The following is an 18,441-nucleotide window of genomic DNA, read 5'->3' as shown; positions in this document are numbered from 1 at the left end:
AAAGATATGTTTGTGGGAAGAGAGAATTTCAGTGGTTTGACAAGCATTCCCCGGTTATCTTGAATTTTTTGAAGGTCGATGGGTTTGGATGAATAGGCTATTTTCATAATTCGTAGGTGATTCTTTGGATTTACTGGCTTCTTGGTTATTTTCAACCAATTTGGTTCCTGAGTATTTTTAATATTTTGGGGGGGTTGATGAAATTTAGATAGAATTTCAGTGGTTTGTGAATGATTCTTTGGTTATTCTGGATTTTTTAAAGATCGATGGGTTTGGATCAATGGATTATTTTGATAATTCTAAAGTAGTTCTTTGTATCTACCGGATTTTGTTCTTTCTGATAAAATTGACTGGAGAAAGAGTTCCAATGATTCGAGGACAGTTCCCTAAACTTGTTAATCCTTTGAAGGTCCTTTGAAGTTAACGTTGCAACTTTTTAAAAGTCCATAAAATAATAACACGTAAAAGAGAAAGGAATACTTAGAAAAGTACCACACTACTAACCGCAATATTAAAAATCGAATTCAATAAAACACGTTTATATTAAAACAAGTAAAACGTCACCTTGGCGCAACATTTGTGCTTAACGAGTTAAACAGAAAGTTCGACATAAAACTGTTATCTCTTTAGAAGGTGTATCCAACTTTTCCAAGTTAATACTCCAACCTTTTACAACTTCGAGAAATTATAAAATATAAACGAGTAAACTACAGTATCAAAAGTCGAATTCAAGAATACGAGTTCGTTAAAACAAGTAAAACGTTGCTTCGACGCAACATTTGTGCTTAACGAGTTAAACAGGAAAATCAGAATCAAAAACCAGGAACACTGTCCCACCGACGATATTGGCATAACTACTTAGCGTAATTGCAGATCACGATATTAAAAAATCGAATTTAATAATAGTGTAATTTTATTAAAACAAACAAAACGTTGCTTCGAAGCAACATTTGTGCTCAACGAGCGAAATAGGAAGATCTGAGTCGAAAACCAGAAACGCTGTTCCAACGACGATCTTACCATCAACTTGCCAATTAAACAACGCACGAATTATGCAACGAAGGAACTGCGAACTTTGCAGCGAAGGAGGAAGCTACGTGTCATGTGTCAGGTTGTAACGAGCTACACCTTCGACAGCTCGATCAGGAAAGAGCCACCATCGGTCTTACGCGATTCTGCACGTAGCGCATGAACTTTCCTCGTCTTGAAACGCGTTCACGTGCATTCGATAATTCGGGGACACGGGAAGGCAAGCGTGTTAGTATCGAAGGGAAACGCGCGGCCACTGCCGCCTTTGGAATTCTTTCATGAACGTCGTTTGAAATTTTTCCTGGATTCTGTCCTGGAATTCGAGAAATTCACCAACCGAAAACAAAATGAATTCCAAGCTATTTGTTTTATTTTCCATGTACTGGAGTTTCAAGCGACGTCCAGTTATATTAAATTTTTCTTTCATTATATCTTATCTTCCGTTCTTAAGCCTAATTTGTGCAGTAGAATTTTTGTAGGTTTTGACTTGTTGGCCATGTCGTGTTTCGAAAACACATTCCTTGAAGGGAATTAGAATTTCAATAAAGACAGAACCAGGTTAGCTGTGTGATCAAAATTGGAAATTAAGGGACATTGTGCTTCTTTTTTAAAGGGACGCTTTCTATAAATAGTTTAGAAGGTTTAATTATGCAGGATAAAGGTTTGCTTCTAACATTACTGATGTCAAAGAAAAAATACTGGAAGAGAAGCTTGACGAATAAGAAACTCGGAGAAAAGATGCACGAAAATTAAACTCAGCGTTCAATATATTTCATATTTGGCAGAAGGTACATTTACATCATTTTTTCATTGTACGAACCCTTCAAATAAATAAAAATATCAGTTAAGAAAGCCTTCGTGCATCACGTAACAAGGCTATTTTGACTAAAATAAAGTTCTACCAAATTTCGTAGGGAAGTTAGTATATTCCATATTTGATACCGAAAGGACAAACACTTCCACGAAATATTAACAAAATATATAGTTTCTTAACATTAACGTAACTCATAATCCCTTACGTGTTTCAATGTTTTTACGGAATACATTTTTCTACGAGATATTTATTGTTAAGTAAGTATAATTTTATACGAAGATTAATATAACAAATTAATTTGAGTAAGAATAATTCTTTCATAGAATGCACGAACAATTTCGTGTTCTATCTACATTGTCGATGATTGTATCTATAAATGTTTTACACAAATACCATAGTGTCTTGATAGACTTTTATGTACATACACATGTCCATATGTTTCTTTATTACTACGTAGGTAAATACGTGCACAAGTTACCGAGTACAAAATATAATTCCACTACGATAGAAACGTTTTCGAAAGCAGTCAAAGGAAACGCTTACATGGAATACGATAGTTGGAATAATTTTCGATCGCTGATGCTCAACGATAAATAAAATCGATCGTTCCTTAGCCTCGTTGACTCATATTTCTGCTGGAATGGAAGGCTGGAACCAGGCGTTCGATGCCTCGCTGGTGGGCTTTTAAAATTCTATTATGTGCCTGATTAATAGTTCCACTTAATCATTCGACGAAAGTATGCGCAACTATATGAAACTACCGATAATGGTGGTCGACGCGGTTGGTTAACTTAAATCAATGTAAAGCAGCCAATTAAACAGCCCATTGTTTCCTAGCCGCCTGTTTGAAATTCCACTCGAACGAAACCATTAAGCATTAGGCTTAATGAAAGGAAACTCGATTCTCATCTCTTGGTGATCGACGTGTTGCTGGCGAAAATTTACACGGCGACTGGAACAGCACTCGCGGATATTATTATCGTGGATATTACGTCGGAAACGGTTTGATTAATGCGTCGACGGCTATGTACGGGGATTCAATTAAGGAGAATTTGATCGTTGGCTTTTTCCTTTAGAAAACGTAAAAACGACCAGGGAGAAACGGTAAAGGTTTATCCTTTCTTTCAGAAAATTGAATAATATATAGGGAGAAATGGTGTTTTAGAAAAATGTGTTATGAGAGAAAGCTGTGAGAATTCAATAAAATATTTGTTCTGGTTTAGATCGACTGTGTAGTACGTGCTAGATCTGCTAGTATCACAATTGTTGTGCCAGAATGTACATTAATTGTTTTTTCCATTGATATTAGTATGCTATTTTTAAAAGTTGCAAGGAAACTATGGTACTATCATTCAAAAGAAAAAAAATATAGCAATCTATTTTTATAAATATCTGCCTCAATTTTCCTCCAGTATTCAAGAAAAGAGAGCAAAATCTAATTTTTACTCCGGAACAATCAACCCTTAATAAATACCTAAGTACGAGTATACTGTATCAACAACGATATTACAACTGTAATTAACAAACAACTGAACAATTATAATTAAACATGCTATGACTTAAATAAAATAAGCATACGTAATATTAACACACGAGTGCCGTTTTTCTCTCTATGCTCTCTATATATGACGCGCACATGTTCGCGTTCACAAGTCTTTTTCGTAAAATTCTGCAAATTTTCTGCCGTCACCAGCAGCGGCATATTGCGTGAACCCGCTCCGTTGCGCACGTGTTAATTTTATTAAAAGCATCCACTTTATTCATTTATTAATTTATCAATTGCAAATAAAAAGAAAACGCAAACTCGCTATTTTCATACGTAACTTCACCATGGAAAATCGTAATAATTATTACACCGATATTTGTGCGAATTCACATTTCCACCGACGCAACTAAAACGATTTTTCCATACATATCAGTTATATCGTAACAAGTGTGTATCTCACTTTGCACGGCTTATTGAACAGAAGGTCTACATTATGTTTCTATCTTTATTATGTAGAACGCTATATTTATAATTGCATCACTTTTGCGTCAGAGGGTAAAATTATTACTTATACCGCCATGGCCCTAGTTTCACAATATCGGTTGATCTTCGGTTCTTTCGTGACGCTGTAGGCGGAAAGTTGTACTGCTTTCGCGAATAGTGGCGTATCTTGCGTTAAGTAAGTCTTATAATTTCGTTGAAAATAACTCAGCAAGATTTCCCTGTAAACTTTGAAAAATCTCTTCACTAAAATCTACGTTCTCTTTAGTTGCGTTACCATCAATATCGGACATTGATACATTTTCGCATATCGCGTGCATTTTCATTATTTCGCACTTTCCAATTTCTTACGGATACAAGATAAACGGCTTGTAAAATCGAATTTTTCCTTAGTCACGTTGTTAGTTTATCGCGCGTGGTCAGATTATTTTTGAATTGTTTTCGTGTGCACGCGGCTTAAGGTGGATGTCGGCTCGGTCGACACACCCTGCCTTGGCCGCGGCGGGCAACGCGGACGAACGTGCCATTTTCTCGACGGCCGGGAGTCCGTTACACAAGAGGATCCGTTATGCAGAGAGAGAAAGTGGCGGCCGACGATATTTCGCTGCGGGTATAGCGGTCGTCTCTCGGCCAGCAGGAAACTGGACTGCTCCAGAACGGAGCACGACCGTGAACGTCATCTCCGCCGGCTGGTTTCCATAGAACGACGACGACGTGTCGGCCATCACGCTCCACGCGGAGAAAAGGGAAAGTGAGAGGTGGTCGAACCATACGTTCAATAGCTTTTCGATCAATCTATAGAGTATCGATTTTATAAATATCCAGGAAAAAGGTTTCGAACAAGAGAACAATGGGACGTTCCGATCGGAGGATGACGGAGTCAAGGGGACAAAATGTTGTAAGATTCAGGTCTGTTCGATTCCTTAACCAGACAAGGCGAGTCGAGGATTAGCTGCACACGATTCACATAATTAAACGAATTATTTCTAGATGGTTTCAATTTTAGTAATCAAATATGTAGTTTTCCACTTTCATCTGGAAAACTGAAATCAGTTTGGTTCCATTGGTACCATTGGTAAAACTGTTCGATCTTACGAATGATATTTTAATACGATACTACGTTACGATAGAAAATACGATAAAAGATTAGAGCGACAGAGTGAAATTTGAAAAAGTCGAGTCCAATAAAGAGGTGACTGGTCTAAAAAGTCATTGTCCCATTCAAGGCAGCTTTCTATGAAATCGGCGATACACAGGATATCCGAAAACAACAAACTGATGCAAAATTTGAAAACTCTCCTACGAGCCAAAACGACACAAAAATGAACACCTTACTAAATTGCGTTTGTTTTTGTTTCTCGATTATCTTCGTTGAACAATCGGCTAAAATATCTACAAAGAGTAGGAGGAGGAAACGTGGGGAGTCGGCGTAAAGGCGCGTCCATAATTGTAAGTACGGTGACAGGGATACGTTGACGGCGAGAGAAAGGCACGAGGAGGAAGAAATACGAGCCCGTGAACGAAAACAACGTGACACGACGAAGTAAGAGAATCGGAGAACGTAAAAAAAGGAGCGAGATAAACGATGGCAGCGGTTGCTTTAAGCATATTATGCACGTAGGGAGACGGCGCCGAATGTTTTTGAAACACGTAAGACACGCGCTCGGCGGTTCACTGACCGAGTTATGACGTCACCACAACTCTCTCCCTCTCTCTCTCTTTTTCTTTCTTCACCTCTCTTTATCTCTTTTTTCTTCCTACCACCCTCTATTTGTCACGGGGCAACTCCTGTCTCCCTTGCCATAATCGAGAGGCCAACGTCCCGTTGGATCGGTTTCGTGTGTCACACACATGTGTTTCTCGAGTACTTACGTACTTACTTGCTACCGTGAATGTTTCTTCGACACGTATGACGTATATCTATCTTTGTTTCTGTGCTTAAAGAAATTTTATTTTTGGCAGTTTCGTTGTTTGAAACGCAAAGGGATCAACGTCACGTTTATGAAGACTGATCGCTCGATCGTTTGAAGAATGAAGCACTAGTCGTTCTAGATCGCCTTCTGACGATAGAATTAAGAATTTTCGTCGTTTGTGCGCTGGGGAAATTTTAGGCGATTGTTTTGTTACGTAGATTATGAAGAGGACAGAGTTTATTAAGGTTAATTGGTCGGTCCGCGAACAATTAAATGGTAATTACTTATTCCAGTAGCTACTGTGGTTAGGACATTTTCAAAAATCCAGTTGGTTAGTGGTATATTCTGTTTCGTGAAAATTTCCCAACCGAAACTAACAATTTCTCTTATACGACGTTGACAAGTTTAACGATAAAACAAATATAAGTTTCGACAAATAAATTTAAAAGGTTACAACCAACCGCTATACTATTATTTCGAAGGTATAAGGAGTATGGAAATTTCCATTAAACATCTTGTAAGAATTCCTTATTTATACTGTGAAAAGTAAGAAACATCGGCAAACTTGTAATTCACTGTAATTCGAAACACAGGAAAGTGTCTAATTTGAAAGAGTATCTCGCCGAAGTGAAACAGAATAAATTTATGCGTCTAATTTCGTGAACATTCCAGTTCACATGTTCGGACCAAACTTGAAAATGAAACGTCAAAACAAAGCGCAACGTACCTACTGATAACACGATTGAAATCCGAAGAATAACAAATATACGTATCGTCCGTTCGAACATTCGCTGTGACAGTCTAAAATCTAAAATCCCCAATAAATCGAATCAATTCGCTAATGGACGATTGCGACACCTTCCTGGCGTGTTAAATCCGCGAAAATGCAACGGTCGGTTGGTTGGCTTGTAGCCTGCATTCCAGGCGATCCCGCGCCCGAGGTGTCCTCCTAATTTTCTGTCGCGAAGCCTTCATAAATTTCGCGCGGAACTTGGCACGCTGCGTGCGTGCCGATTTTCCTGGAAAACAGGGAAACACCGCGGGCCAGAATCAGCCGCTTCCTATTTCGCCAGTCGGCCCCGGAATCGGCCGATCTTGTCTAGCGTGTCTGACTATGTCTCTCTGTTTCTACTTGCGCTCGTCTGGCGGTAAATGTGCACGATTTACGAGTTTCTCTGCCATCGAAGCGTTTCTTTCTACCGACGGTAACAAGATTGCACCCTTTGTCGATTATTAATTCACTTTGATCCTTCTTTTTTTAGTATATATATTTTTTAACAGAGATATATATATATATATATATATATATATATATAGTGAAGATTCATGTTTTATTTTCTGACGAGGTACTTGTAAGAAAATTGCTTTTAAATATTGCTAAATAAATATTACAAATATCGCTTTCTAAGCGTTATTTATATTGTTTGTATATTATTTATATTATTCATATTATACTATTGTATTGTAATATTTATGTTAGATACGAGCACTTTTTTCTAAAGTCTTCTAATTAAAGTATTATTTATATTATGTTTATTTGTTTGGGAATAGATATTTAATTTGCTGTATTCCGATTAATTTCTATCCAATTATAGTGAACTATGGATATTCCGTACGATATTATCTTGACGACTACATGACTAGTTTTCATCGCTGTAGAACAGTCATTAATTTATATATTCTCTATATAAATGAATCAAACGATACAAAGAGAGATAACGTGAATGAATTGAATGTAATATTTTCAAGAATCATTATTTCGCCGTAAATAAGAACGCTAAGAATAAATTAGCATAGAACAGTACAGTGATCAACGCCCGATGTGTATTAATGTACGATTGAACGAATTTATAAGAAATTAGATCTGAGGAGAAACGAATTCTTTATCCTTGTTGTTAATGACAGGAGTAATCTTTTACGTCCAATTATAAAATATTTTAATGAAATAATTTTCTCGTTCTACTATTCCACTATCGCAAGAATCGAAATTATTTCGCGCTGATTTAGCCGATTTACATTAGATTTCGTACTATTAATCAGTACGGGCACGATTAACGAAATTTATTTAGTCGAATTTAAATAAGCTGCATGGAACACACGATCGAATCGAGTTTCGTTATAATTTGGAGGATAAATACTTCTTTTTTTTTTTTTTTTTTAGTATCTATTGTTTTATGACAGGTTCAGAGCCTAAAGAAAAGGTCCGGCATTTTTTTCGTAATCGCGTACATGGATGCAAATTCGATGGGTTTTATGACAGGGATCTTTGGGCTTCGTTTAATGGGAACTCGTTCCATCGGTTTTATCGTTCGATGGAGTGATCGTTGGAATTTATCGGTCCGCTCCATTATTATGCCGAGAGAAATATTTAGACTTTTGCCATTTGATAAGATCGGTTTTATGGAAATTGCTCGCTTTTACGAGGAAAGATTTCGCTACGAACACAATATATAAATGTATATAAATATCAAAGCTTTTCTCTTTTGCTTCGATTCTTTCCCTACTTCTCACGGAACGATCGCAACTACATTCGATTAGATAGTCATCTTTATGCTTCTATGTTCTATGAAATACATTCGAAAGCACGAAACGAGCATTTCTGACTGATTAAACTGATAAATTCCTTCACTTCTATATTTTCATTTTATAACACGTTTTCTACGAAAGTATCAATTGTTTTTTTTTTTTTAACAAAATGCGCGAAGCTACTGTCATAATAATAATAATTTCTCACTGATTAAACCCATAGATTCGTTCGTTTTTATATGACATAGTATTCTGTAAACGTATTGGTATATTTTCTACGAAGGAGATAATATTTCGAAACAAAAAGCTTAATTCTATACGAAATTACTATCGTACAAATATTTTCTGATCGATCGAACCGATAAATTCGTTCACTTTTACATTCTTTGCTATTTTGTACGTGCATTAATATATTTTCTGCGAATGTAGCAATCTTTTTACTACAACAAGAGTACTACATATACGAAATTACTGTCGTAAAAGTACTTTCTCGTTGATTGAACAAATCAATTTGTTCGTTTTTCAATATTCTCTGATATTCTATGGACGTGTTAATAAATTTTGTTAATACGTCGAAGTAAAACGACTAATTCCGCGTGAGACGTGATTGTTGAGAAAGATAAAAGGTAGTAGACTGACCTCGAGAGTCTGTCGTAATGTGAGATCGGGAAAGAAAACGTCCTGCTGTTGCACGTAACAGATTCTTCTGCGCCATCTTTTCGTCAGCCTTTCACGATTCAGCCAGATTTCACCCCCGTCCACGCCTACACGGCCTGACAGGCAGTTCAATAACGTCGTTTTGCCGCAACCTGTTCAAATAAAATCAACATTTACATTTATCGGAAGGACAGACGTTCAGGAAATGTTACTCTTATATCATATCAAATATACCTCCACTTATATTATACTAAAATTTAACGTGCAAGCTATTCGAATTTTAATTCTTGTATAATCGGATGATATTAATTCTGTAATCTCAAGAAGCAAACTGTCTTTAGATCAAGTTCATTTATTTTATAAATTGCGTTATATGTATCACCTTTTCGTAGTTTTCACCACTTCGCCCAGATTTTCTTCTCGTTGCACGATATTTGAATAATAAATCAAATTTAAATAACTCAAGAAAGTAGCTTGCAATTGGCGACTAAAAAAATTGCCCCATTTCTCCTTTTTGTTTCGCAAAATTTTACACAAAATCGCCGAGCTTAAATGAACGAGGAAACTAAATTAGAACCATTGACACCAATTAGCAATTGAAAAAATTTCTCACCCTTCCTCCTTCCTTTTTATTTCACAAAATTTTATAGAAATTCTAGCGTCATTAAAAATACCCAACTTGGATAAACCAAGAAACTGGTTGAAAATTACTGGCACCAATTAGCGACTAAAAAAAATGTTCTCATCCCTCCTTCTTTATTTCATAATATGTAACACACGATATTTTACTTAAATAAACTTAAATAAACCAAGAAACTGGCTGAAAAACGCTGACACCAATTAGCAAGCTGAAGAGAATTCCTCATTCTTTCTTCTTCCCTTTTATTGCGCAAAATTTCACACAAATCCTAGCTTCATTAACAATAAATCTCGCCAACTTACTTTTAACGAAGAAACTAATTTAAAATCACCGAATGGAAAATTTCCTCTTTCTCTTTTTCCTTTCACAAAATCACACCACAAAAATTCCAAGTTTCCATAAACCAAGAAACTAACCGATCATTGAAAAAATCATTGACACCGGTTAACAATTGAAAACTATCTCTCCCTCCTCCTCCCTTCTTTCCTTCTTCTTTCACATAATTCTACACAAATCGCACAGCTCGGTGAACAAACGGAGGCAACTAACTTAAAACCACCGACACCAATTAACAATCGAAAATATTTCCCTCTTTTCCTCTTCTTTCATAAAATCGTGCACGAATGGCTGCATTAAAAATACCAAGCATAAATAAACCAAGAAACCAGCTGAAATTCACTGACACCAATTACCAACCGAGGAAACCGAAAACCTACATAAAGCAACATAGTGTTTCGTGACAGGAAAGCGTATGCAATATCGAAAGGGTAAAATGTATGTAATCCGACTGGACGAGGTTCGCCCATTGAATGCTTAAGTCTTGAACAAGCAGCGTGCCGAGGGTCGGAATAGTAGATTTTATTCCTAGAATCGTCGCCATTCGGCCAAGATATACGATGCCCGACGTGGAAATACGCTTGGCGCGTTCGGTTCGACCGGCGACGTTAACGACAAACCGTGAAACGGCCGGAGTGCACGGATGATTTGTACTCGCGTGCCCCGTACACGCGGGCTTGCGGCTTGTTAAACGAATATCAAGGGGAGAAACGACGAATCTCGCGATAAATATCGCGCCAACGTATCGCTCGTTACCAAGGCACGATACTCGCGTAGCCAGCGATCCTTGTCGCGTTTAAACATAGAAGAACCGCCGTGAATTTACCCTTAGGATAGCGATCAGACACCATTCGACGCGTGCTGAATACAAAGAGCGGTGTTCCGCTGATCTTGTTTTCCAGATTCTGATTGATTCCGATTTATTATCGGAGCAGCATGAATTTCAGTTTTTCGATTACCGCTACGTAGCATACATCGATCAGTGGACCGATTACACCGATTCGTTGTTAGCGGAGGGTGAATTTTTTTGTTCGTTACCAAATCCTATGTATTTATCGATCGGTGTTTTTGCATATTCGAATTTTGGTGAAGAGGATAAAAGAAATATGGTGTAAGCAGAGATCCGATCTGGCAAGTATCGTATTATATATTTCGGATCTGTTCATTATTTGTTAGTAAATAAATAAATATATTTATGTATAGTTAATAGCGCACGATGAATTTCGCAATAAATTTCATAATGCGTTCTGAACAAAAAATGTAAACCCTGACACTGGTTTATGAATGACCTGTTCCAAAATATATTGCAATTATCGAAGTAAACGAAAATGAGTTAAAATATTCACAAGGAACAAAACACGTCTCTCTACATTATTTACAACAACCAACAAGCAATTTTTATCATAAAAAGGAATTGGACGTTTTTTTTACGACTTTTGACCATTTTAATCAGAACCCAGAGAGGGTTGATCGAAGTTCTACGATGTTTGCTATTTATATTCTGGGACTTGCAAATATAATATGAAGAATATGAACTCCAATAATTTGTCTCTTAATTCCAACCTTGTCCTCGGTAACTAAAGGCATCGTTGATGAACGTTGCGAAATATGGCGAATGTGCACACAAGTTCTCAAATAGAAGCAAAGGGGGAGGACGAGTTACGAGCGCGAAATGGCTGAAGCAGAGGCCGCGAAATAAACGAATGACGCAAACTGCCACGAAATTGTCCAATAGAGGGCCACGGAAACCCGATCGGGTCATCAGCATTCGCGAGAATCGCTACGAAACAAACGGTCAATTAGTCTAAACGAGGCGAACGAAATTTTTCTCTGGCCGAAAAATTGCGCTGATCGTTCTACGCCGTGATAAATATGCATGTCGCGTCACGATCGTCCTATGAGTTTACTTTTCAAGCAATGGAAAGGGCAAAGACGTGGCATGGATGAATTTAGTCCAATGTAAAAATAACAACACGTACTAGAATAATTAAACCGACGATACAGTTGCACGTTAAAACGTCAAAAAATAATTTCAACATGAAAAATCTATCATTACGTCGCATATATCTTCATATCGGAAGACTGTTTAAAAGATAAGCCGCAGATTTTAACGAAGAATTTGATCAACAAGAAAGTCAATTAATTGGCAAACAATTCGATAAACTATCCATCCTCTTTCGGGAGTAAAATTTACACAATCCATCGATAGAGGAAAGTTCGATGATACAAAATAAATGACATCCTACCGATTGGTAGAATCATTTTTAACTTTTAAATCACTTAAACCGTAGAGAAAATTCCTAAACCTCTACCAACGAAGATTTGCTTTATCTCTCGATCAATCGCTAAATCAATTCTGCCAAGAAGAGAAACTATTGCTGCCAGCTTTCGTACAACCAATCTGTCGGGAGATTGAAGGATTATTCCGATTCAGGGGATCGGAGACCAGAGGGTGGAGTATTCTTAACCCTCATCCATCCCTCAGTCTACCAATTTAATTTCTAACTTGACGTCGAACTACGTCTAACTTGACGCACGATGGCAAAGAAAATCCGTATAATGAAAATATAGATACATATAGCATTTAGAAACATTTTTATCAGACAGTTGATGCGACCAAGTTGATCCAAGTTTGCATCATAAAGGGGTTAATATCGCGCGTTAATATTAATTTGTTAATATGAATGTACGTTACCTGAGGGGCCCATGACGGCCAAAAGTTCGCCGGGTTTAACAACGCCCGAGACATCTCGGAGGAGGGCTCGTTTCTCCTTGACCACCTGCAACCCCCGGAAGATTAGCTGCACCGGACGAGAATCCAGCGGGTACACCAACTGCAACGCTGAGCTTTCCACTCTGCAACAAACGATAGAAGGTTCAATCGAAATGCTCTAGTTTCATTCGGTTCGATTTCAAAGATAGAGATCTAATTTCCTTTGTTGATCTTCCATTGGAAAATTGGCGAGGATGCCTCTCTATAGGATTGGTTCGTGCTCGTCGATATGTCTGGGTCGAAGGGAAAGTTTCCCGAAGGATTTATTTAATCGACGAGCTCGCTTCTTCGATGTACTTTGTCTTCGTCGTTTCGAATTTCTTTCTATTTACTTGTTCGTCACGTTAATCCGTTTGTTTGTCATTTTCACGCAATACTCTTTGTCGTATTCTATATACTGTTACCTGTTTAATATGCTTCGCATGAATCGCGTAGAAACGTATGGTTTTTATATCGAGGCGTTGAATCAATTTTTAATCGCAGAAATTTTTTAAAAGACAAAGTTTTTTCAAATACAAGGATTTTATGTATTGAAGTTTGTATCGAGATAAATTTCATAAATAAAAATTTCTATTAAAGTAGATGCGAGTACTTGACGATTCATATTAACGTAATGCACGGTTCAGTGGAGAAGTGGAGATTAACAGAATTCTAATTAATTTGTTACGAAATTAAATTGATTACGAAATGACGTAGGTCTGAAACTAAAAGAAGTCGAATTCTTCGTTTCTCGAACGTCCTATCGATCTACGTTACGACAATATATACAATATAATGAAATCTATACTCGATCGAAATCACTTTCATAGTCACTGACACAGTTAGTCATGGAAAATTTTCGCTAGTTTTCCACGTCTCTTGTATACAGTTTAATACGTAATTCGGACAAATTCTGTCATTTGAAGACGAAGTTTGTTTCTGACATACAATCGGAGAGGATTTCGAAACCTTTTAGCGAACCGACCAGCTGCCAGAGCAACCGTCTGACAAACGCTCGGCTTCATAATAACAATGACGTGCCATCGGAGCTATTTCGCGACAGTAATTAAAGACCGACACGCGTTACGCCACGAATCAGACCGCGTCGAACAAGATCTGGCTCGCTTTCAAATGAAATTTCCTACACGTTCCTCGTCCTCTGCCTCATCGGAATAACCTCCTTCTCCTTCCTATCCAAGTACTTTCCATCGTTCGCAGTACATTCAGGCGTACGACCATTATTACATTGAGCAATCTAAAATAACAAATCAAATTGAATGGCGACCGGTAACAAAGGTCCGAACCACATTTAGTACATTTCCAGATAAAATGGCTTTTAAGCTACACTGTTCCATAACTTCCAAGCGCCTAACGCGCTTCCAGTGTTTAACATTAAATCGTCTGCTGACGCGATATCTGCAACCTGTGTGTATTAGAACCAGATCTACTACAGGCACTGTAAAACCATAAATTCACTGTTAAACTGGTCGATTCTGACCAAACTTATTCTCGCTTGCTATACGATTCTTAACGTCTTACGTAGCCACACAGTGTTACGATTATTCGACGAAACGAAGAATAGCGACTTGTGTGAATCTGATAACGATCTTCTTTAGTAGACGAGAAAATTGTACGATTTAGGAGACGATAGCGTTGTTAAAAGTTTTGAGAATTATTGAGTTGGCAACTAAGTGATTGCGGATTTTGTCATTAGGTGGTATTGACAAAATCCGCAATCACTTAGTTGCCAACCCAATATTAAGGATTTTAATTGTTCAAAAAGGTGGAATAAAGCTCTGAATAATTAGAAAGCTCGGCTCACCGATTCGCACATTCGTGCCCGGATATAAAAATTAGAATAAACGCGCTGCATGGATCTATGGGAAATTTTAATTTCAATTTTTACACGCGAATATCTCGAGATCGAATGATGGCAATGGATAACAACGACGGTATAGTTATTAATATCGTTGAATTTGTTTTTCACGCTCTTCGAAGATATCGAAAAATAAAATATAGAGATCTAGCTATAATGATATCGATGATCTTAAAATCTCGTATAAAGGGTGACGGTGATGAAAAATTATTTTTAATGGAGTAACCTTATCGTGAGAAGCTTTTTCATATAACAATAAATAAATAAAGGATACTTAGCTTGGGAAATTATTTGGAGGAGAGTAAACGAGAAATAGTGTGCGATTTTCGCGGGAGACGTTCGCCGTGATTCTGCACGTGTAATCGAAATGAAAATTCAGTTTATTTCAAAATAAACCAGCGGAGATTTCAACGAGCGCAAAAACGGGGATCATCCAGTTGCGGCTGGCAAAAAGTTCGTTTCGCAACGTGTCACGATGTTCGTCGAAGAGAAAGGCAAGAAAGAGATGCTTAGGAAGACACGTAAAACAGCTGTGCCTCTGTAGGTTCTTTGATAAAAAACGTTTTCGACGTGAAATTGATTAATCTGTTAGGCACTTGTAACGTCATGTGGCTTAGAGGAAATTACATGCAGATGTACCTAACTTTTGTCTGCCCAAAAAAGACGAAACTATATCTTAAAGATAAAAAAAAAAAAAGGAGAATTTAACAACTCATTTTACAACATACAAAATGAAAATAAATAAATATTTATAACATACAGACACGATTAGAATGCTATGATATTTGAAATATATTTTGCATGTAGAATTTTTATTATTAACAGTTTTGTATTAAGAATTCCTATCTTTATATTATTATTGCTACTTTCGAAAGAGAGATCGATTTATAACGTTGCTTTGCTTTTTATTAACTCTCTTTATTTTCCAAATTTTTGAAGATCCTGCAATTTGATAATTGTTAGACATCAATCACTAATTGGTGGATCGTGAATATTTATGCACTTAAGCGCGCAAAAATGTACACGGTATTCACAGTAAATTATTCGGTATAATAGACAAATTAGAAAAGAATGAAAAGTATACAATTTAAAGGTTCCAACAATATATGCGATATCATATCGCGAAAGTTATTATAAAAATATTGTTATCAGATCGCGAATGTTTATATATATCTATAGAAGATTTAAAGCTGCTAAAATTTGCAAAATTCGATATTTACAATACATATGATACAATATCCAAGATAACGTATACATGGTAATATATTATTTATCATTATTATTTATTTATTATTACTTAGTCCGTGCCTTTCGGTTCACCAGCTAAAATAAATCTCCATGTTACGTTTCCTAAAAATTATATTCACGAAATTACCAGTTTGTTTGAACATCCGTGATGCAATAATTATAAAAAAAAAATCCTAAAAACCTCTGTAACCGACGAATACGTATCGGTTAAGATTTCAATTCTACAATTAAGAACTTACTCATCCTATGCGACCCTTTCACTTGCATTACAAACACATTACGCCATCGTCGATTTACAAAAGTTAAGATCAATCTAGCTAAATCTGCTTACTTCCCTGTCATTAATTTCGCGTAATTCTTCGTGTCTAAAGAAATATCTGATTAAGAAAGCAACTGCTTAACTAATGCTCCTAGTTCGACATCTAAATAGAAACGTGTTAATTTAATCGCGTTGAAAACGGTGAATGACGTTGAATTGGCAAGAAACTGTCGATAATTATCCGCCATTAACGATGGTAATCAAAATTATTTCGTGTCGATTTCAATTACATCGACTTGGGAAGAACTTTAACGACCATCGTCTGGGAGAACACGTTTAATAAAACGATATATCGGTTTCGCAAGCGTTCGGTTGGTCTTCCTGGAAGAAAGAAAAGACTGGACGATCAAAGAGGAACGATCGTTTCGCGTTTTTCTCTCGATTAATATGATCGTACTCGTACAGGGAAGAAATTGCGCGCTCTTCGTATTAATCTCAATTATGTTGTCAAACTGCATGGCGTAATAGTTGTATCGAGTAAAAGTTCAATTTCGTTTGAGGGGAAAAAGTCGATGAGAGGAAAAACTGAGAGAATCGGCCGTTCGATCGACGTTTCTTTAATTAAAATTCCTATCAAGTTGACAAATTAAGTCTCGATCATTCTACGATCCTGTCCTATGATCGAATCGAACGTTTTCGGCGATTGAAAAAATTCCCAATAAATGATTTTAATAATTTAAATAATACCTTTTTTCTAAATCTTTTTTGAATAAAAATACTAAATTAAATAATAGCATTTTTAGTGTATTTAGAAATACACGGTTATCTGTAATAAATTGGATATAATTGGGAATGGGTTTAATTATTCTGGACAATTGTAATAATTGCAAAAGTTTTAATAATTATCTTTAATAATTTTAGTAATCGAGAATATGTTGGATAATCGGTTTTAATCAAACTGATAATAGAAAATAACTTTAATAGTTTTAATAATTGGTAAAATGTCACCTCTTGTAAGATAAGTAAAAGGATTAATGAAAAGGCAACTCTAGAAAATGAAATTAGGACATGGATTAGGAACGACATTTATTTGAAATTCCAAGTGGTAGAATTAGCTCTAAAGTCAATTTAAATAGTTTTATGATTGTTTTAAAAGGCAATGTAATAGCAGGTTCTTTCATTAAAATTCTCCGTGCAAGACGGTAAACTGAACTTCCGTTCGAGGCAACCTCGATTGTTTTACGACGATTCATTTCGATGCAAAATTACTTGCAAGTGGAAGTTGAACGATTTCGAAGACGAGAAAGCGTGCACTCGGTTCGTTGGATCGAAATTCTTCCGGCGAGAGGGCAATCCAAACTTTTCTCGTATCAATTTCAATTGCTTTTAAATCGTAAGTAATGCCTTTTAACGAGGAAATAATTTCATCGTAAACCCGAGGTAACTTACAAGTTCTCGGAATAATTAATTTTTCTAGTTTCTGATTAATAGAAATTTATATGAAATTTAATAGAATAGAAAATAGCATTCGTCTGACTCTTTTCTATCGAAAATTCCATCGGAAATCGCGATAATGTTACATTAGCTCGATTAGTTGACTTTTTAAAGAATCTTTAAAGATTTCAAGAATCAAAGAATCCAAAGAATCTTTTCCCACCGCGTACGAAACTAATTTCCCAGGAATATTCAAAGAATTACAACAACCTTGCGTTTTCTATACCTTAAACATCTTCCAAACTACATCCATCATTCTCCGTTTGAAATTCTTCGACGAAAAACCACTGTTCTGTTGGCATTTTAAAAATCATTTCAAAGCAAACCTACTCACTGCATCGATTCTCTTGCTCGTAAATAATTTTCTAATAAAAGAAGATTCAATGTAACCACATTGTTACATGCATCATCTATCCGGTACGTCCATCAATTTGAAATTCTTCGGTCAAAGATCATTGTCTGCCTCGCAAAGCAAAGCAAAGCTGGCGTTGCATCGATTCAAAAGATTCCAAGGAAACCCTCTCCTTTCGTAATGAAAAATAATATTCCAACGAAGAATGGACGATCGACGTAACCGGTACAGCCATCAACTTTTGCTATTATGCCTCTTCGATTCTTCAAAACCATCCACGTTCCTCACATTTCAAACGCATTTCGAAGCAAAGCTACGACTACGTCAGTTCGAAAAATTCCACGGCAACCCTGTTTCCCGTACTTCTCGAAAATAATTCTCCAACGAAGGAGGAACCAGTATAACCAGATCGCACTCATAGAAATCCCCGTGAAACGACGAGAAACGCGATGAGAGAACAGCTTTCGATCCGATCGGCTTTCAGTCGGGGCTGGATGTTTTGCGAGGCGATCAGGGACGGGAAAACGGTTTCTGCAAGGCCGTTCGAAAGCTGCACGC

At 36.7% G+C, this 18,441-nt stretch overlaps 1 protein-coding gene across 12 annotated transcripts in view; it reads right to left on the bottom strand.

Annotated features, from left to right (window-relative positions):
* LOC126916483 (uncharacterized) overlaps window positions 1-18,441 on the bottom strand; it is a 274,193-nt gene that overhangs the window by 36,060 nt on the left and 219,692 nt on the right. For all 12 annotated transcript variants that reach the window (XM_050722318.1, XM_050722315.1, XM_050722316.1 and 9 more), the window contains 2 exons: window positions 12,598-12,758; window positions 8,909-9,078 (listed from right to left, as the gene is read on the bottom strand). In XM_050722318.1, the coding sequence (XP_050578275.1) occupies window positions 8,909-9,078; window positions 12,598-12,758 (331 nt within the window). The remainder of the gene's footprint in view (window positions 1-8,908; window positions 9,079-12,597; window positions 12,759-18,441) is intronic.

Source organism: Bombus affinis, chromosome 5 (assembly GCF_024516045.1).
Source record: "Bombus affinis isolate iyBomAffi1 chromosome 5, iyBomAffi1.2, whole genome shotgun sequence".
Taxonomy (NCBI): Eukaryota; Metazoa; Arthropoda; class Insecta; order Hymenoptera; family Apidae; genus Bombus; species Bombus affinis.
This window is presented reverse-complemented; position numbering and strand designations above follow the sequence as displayed.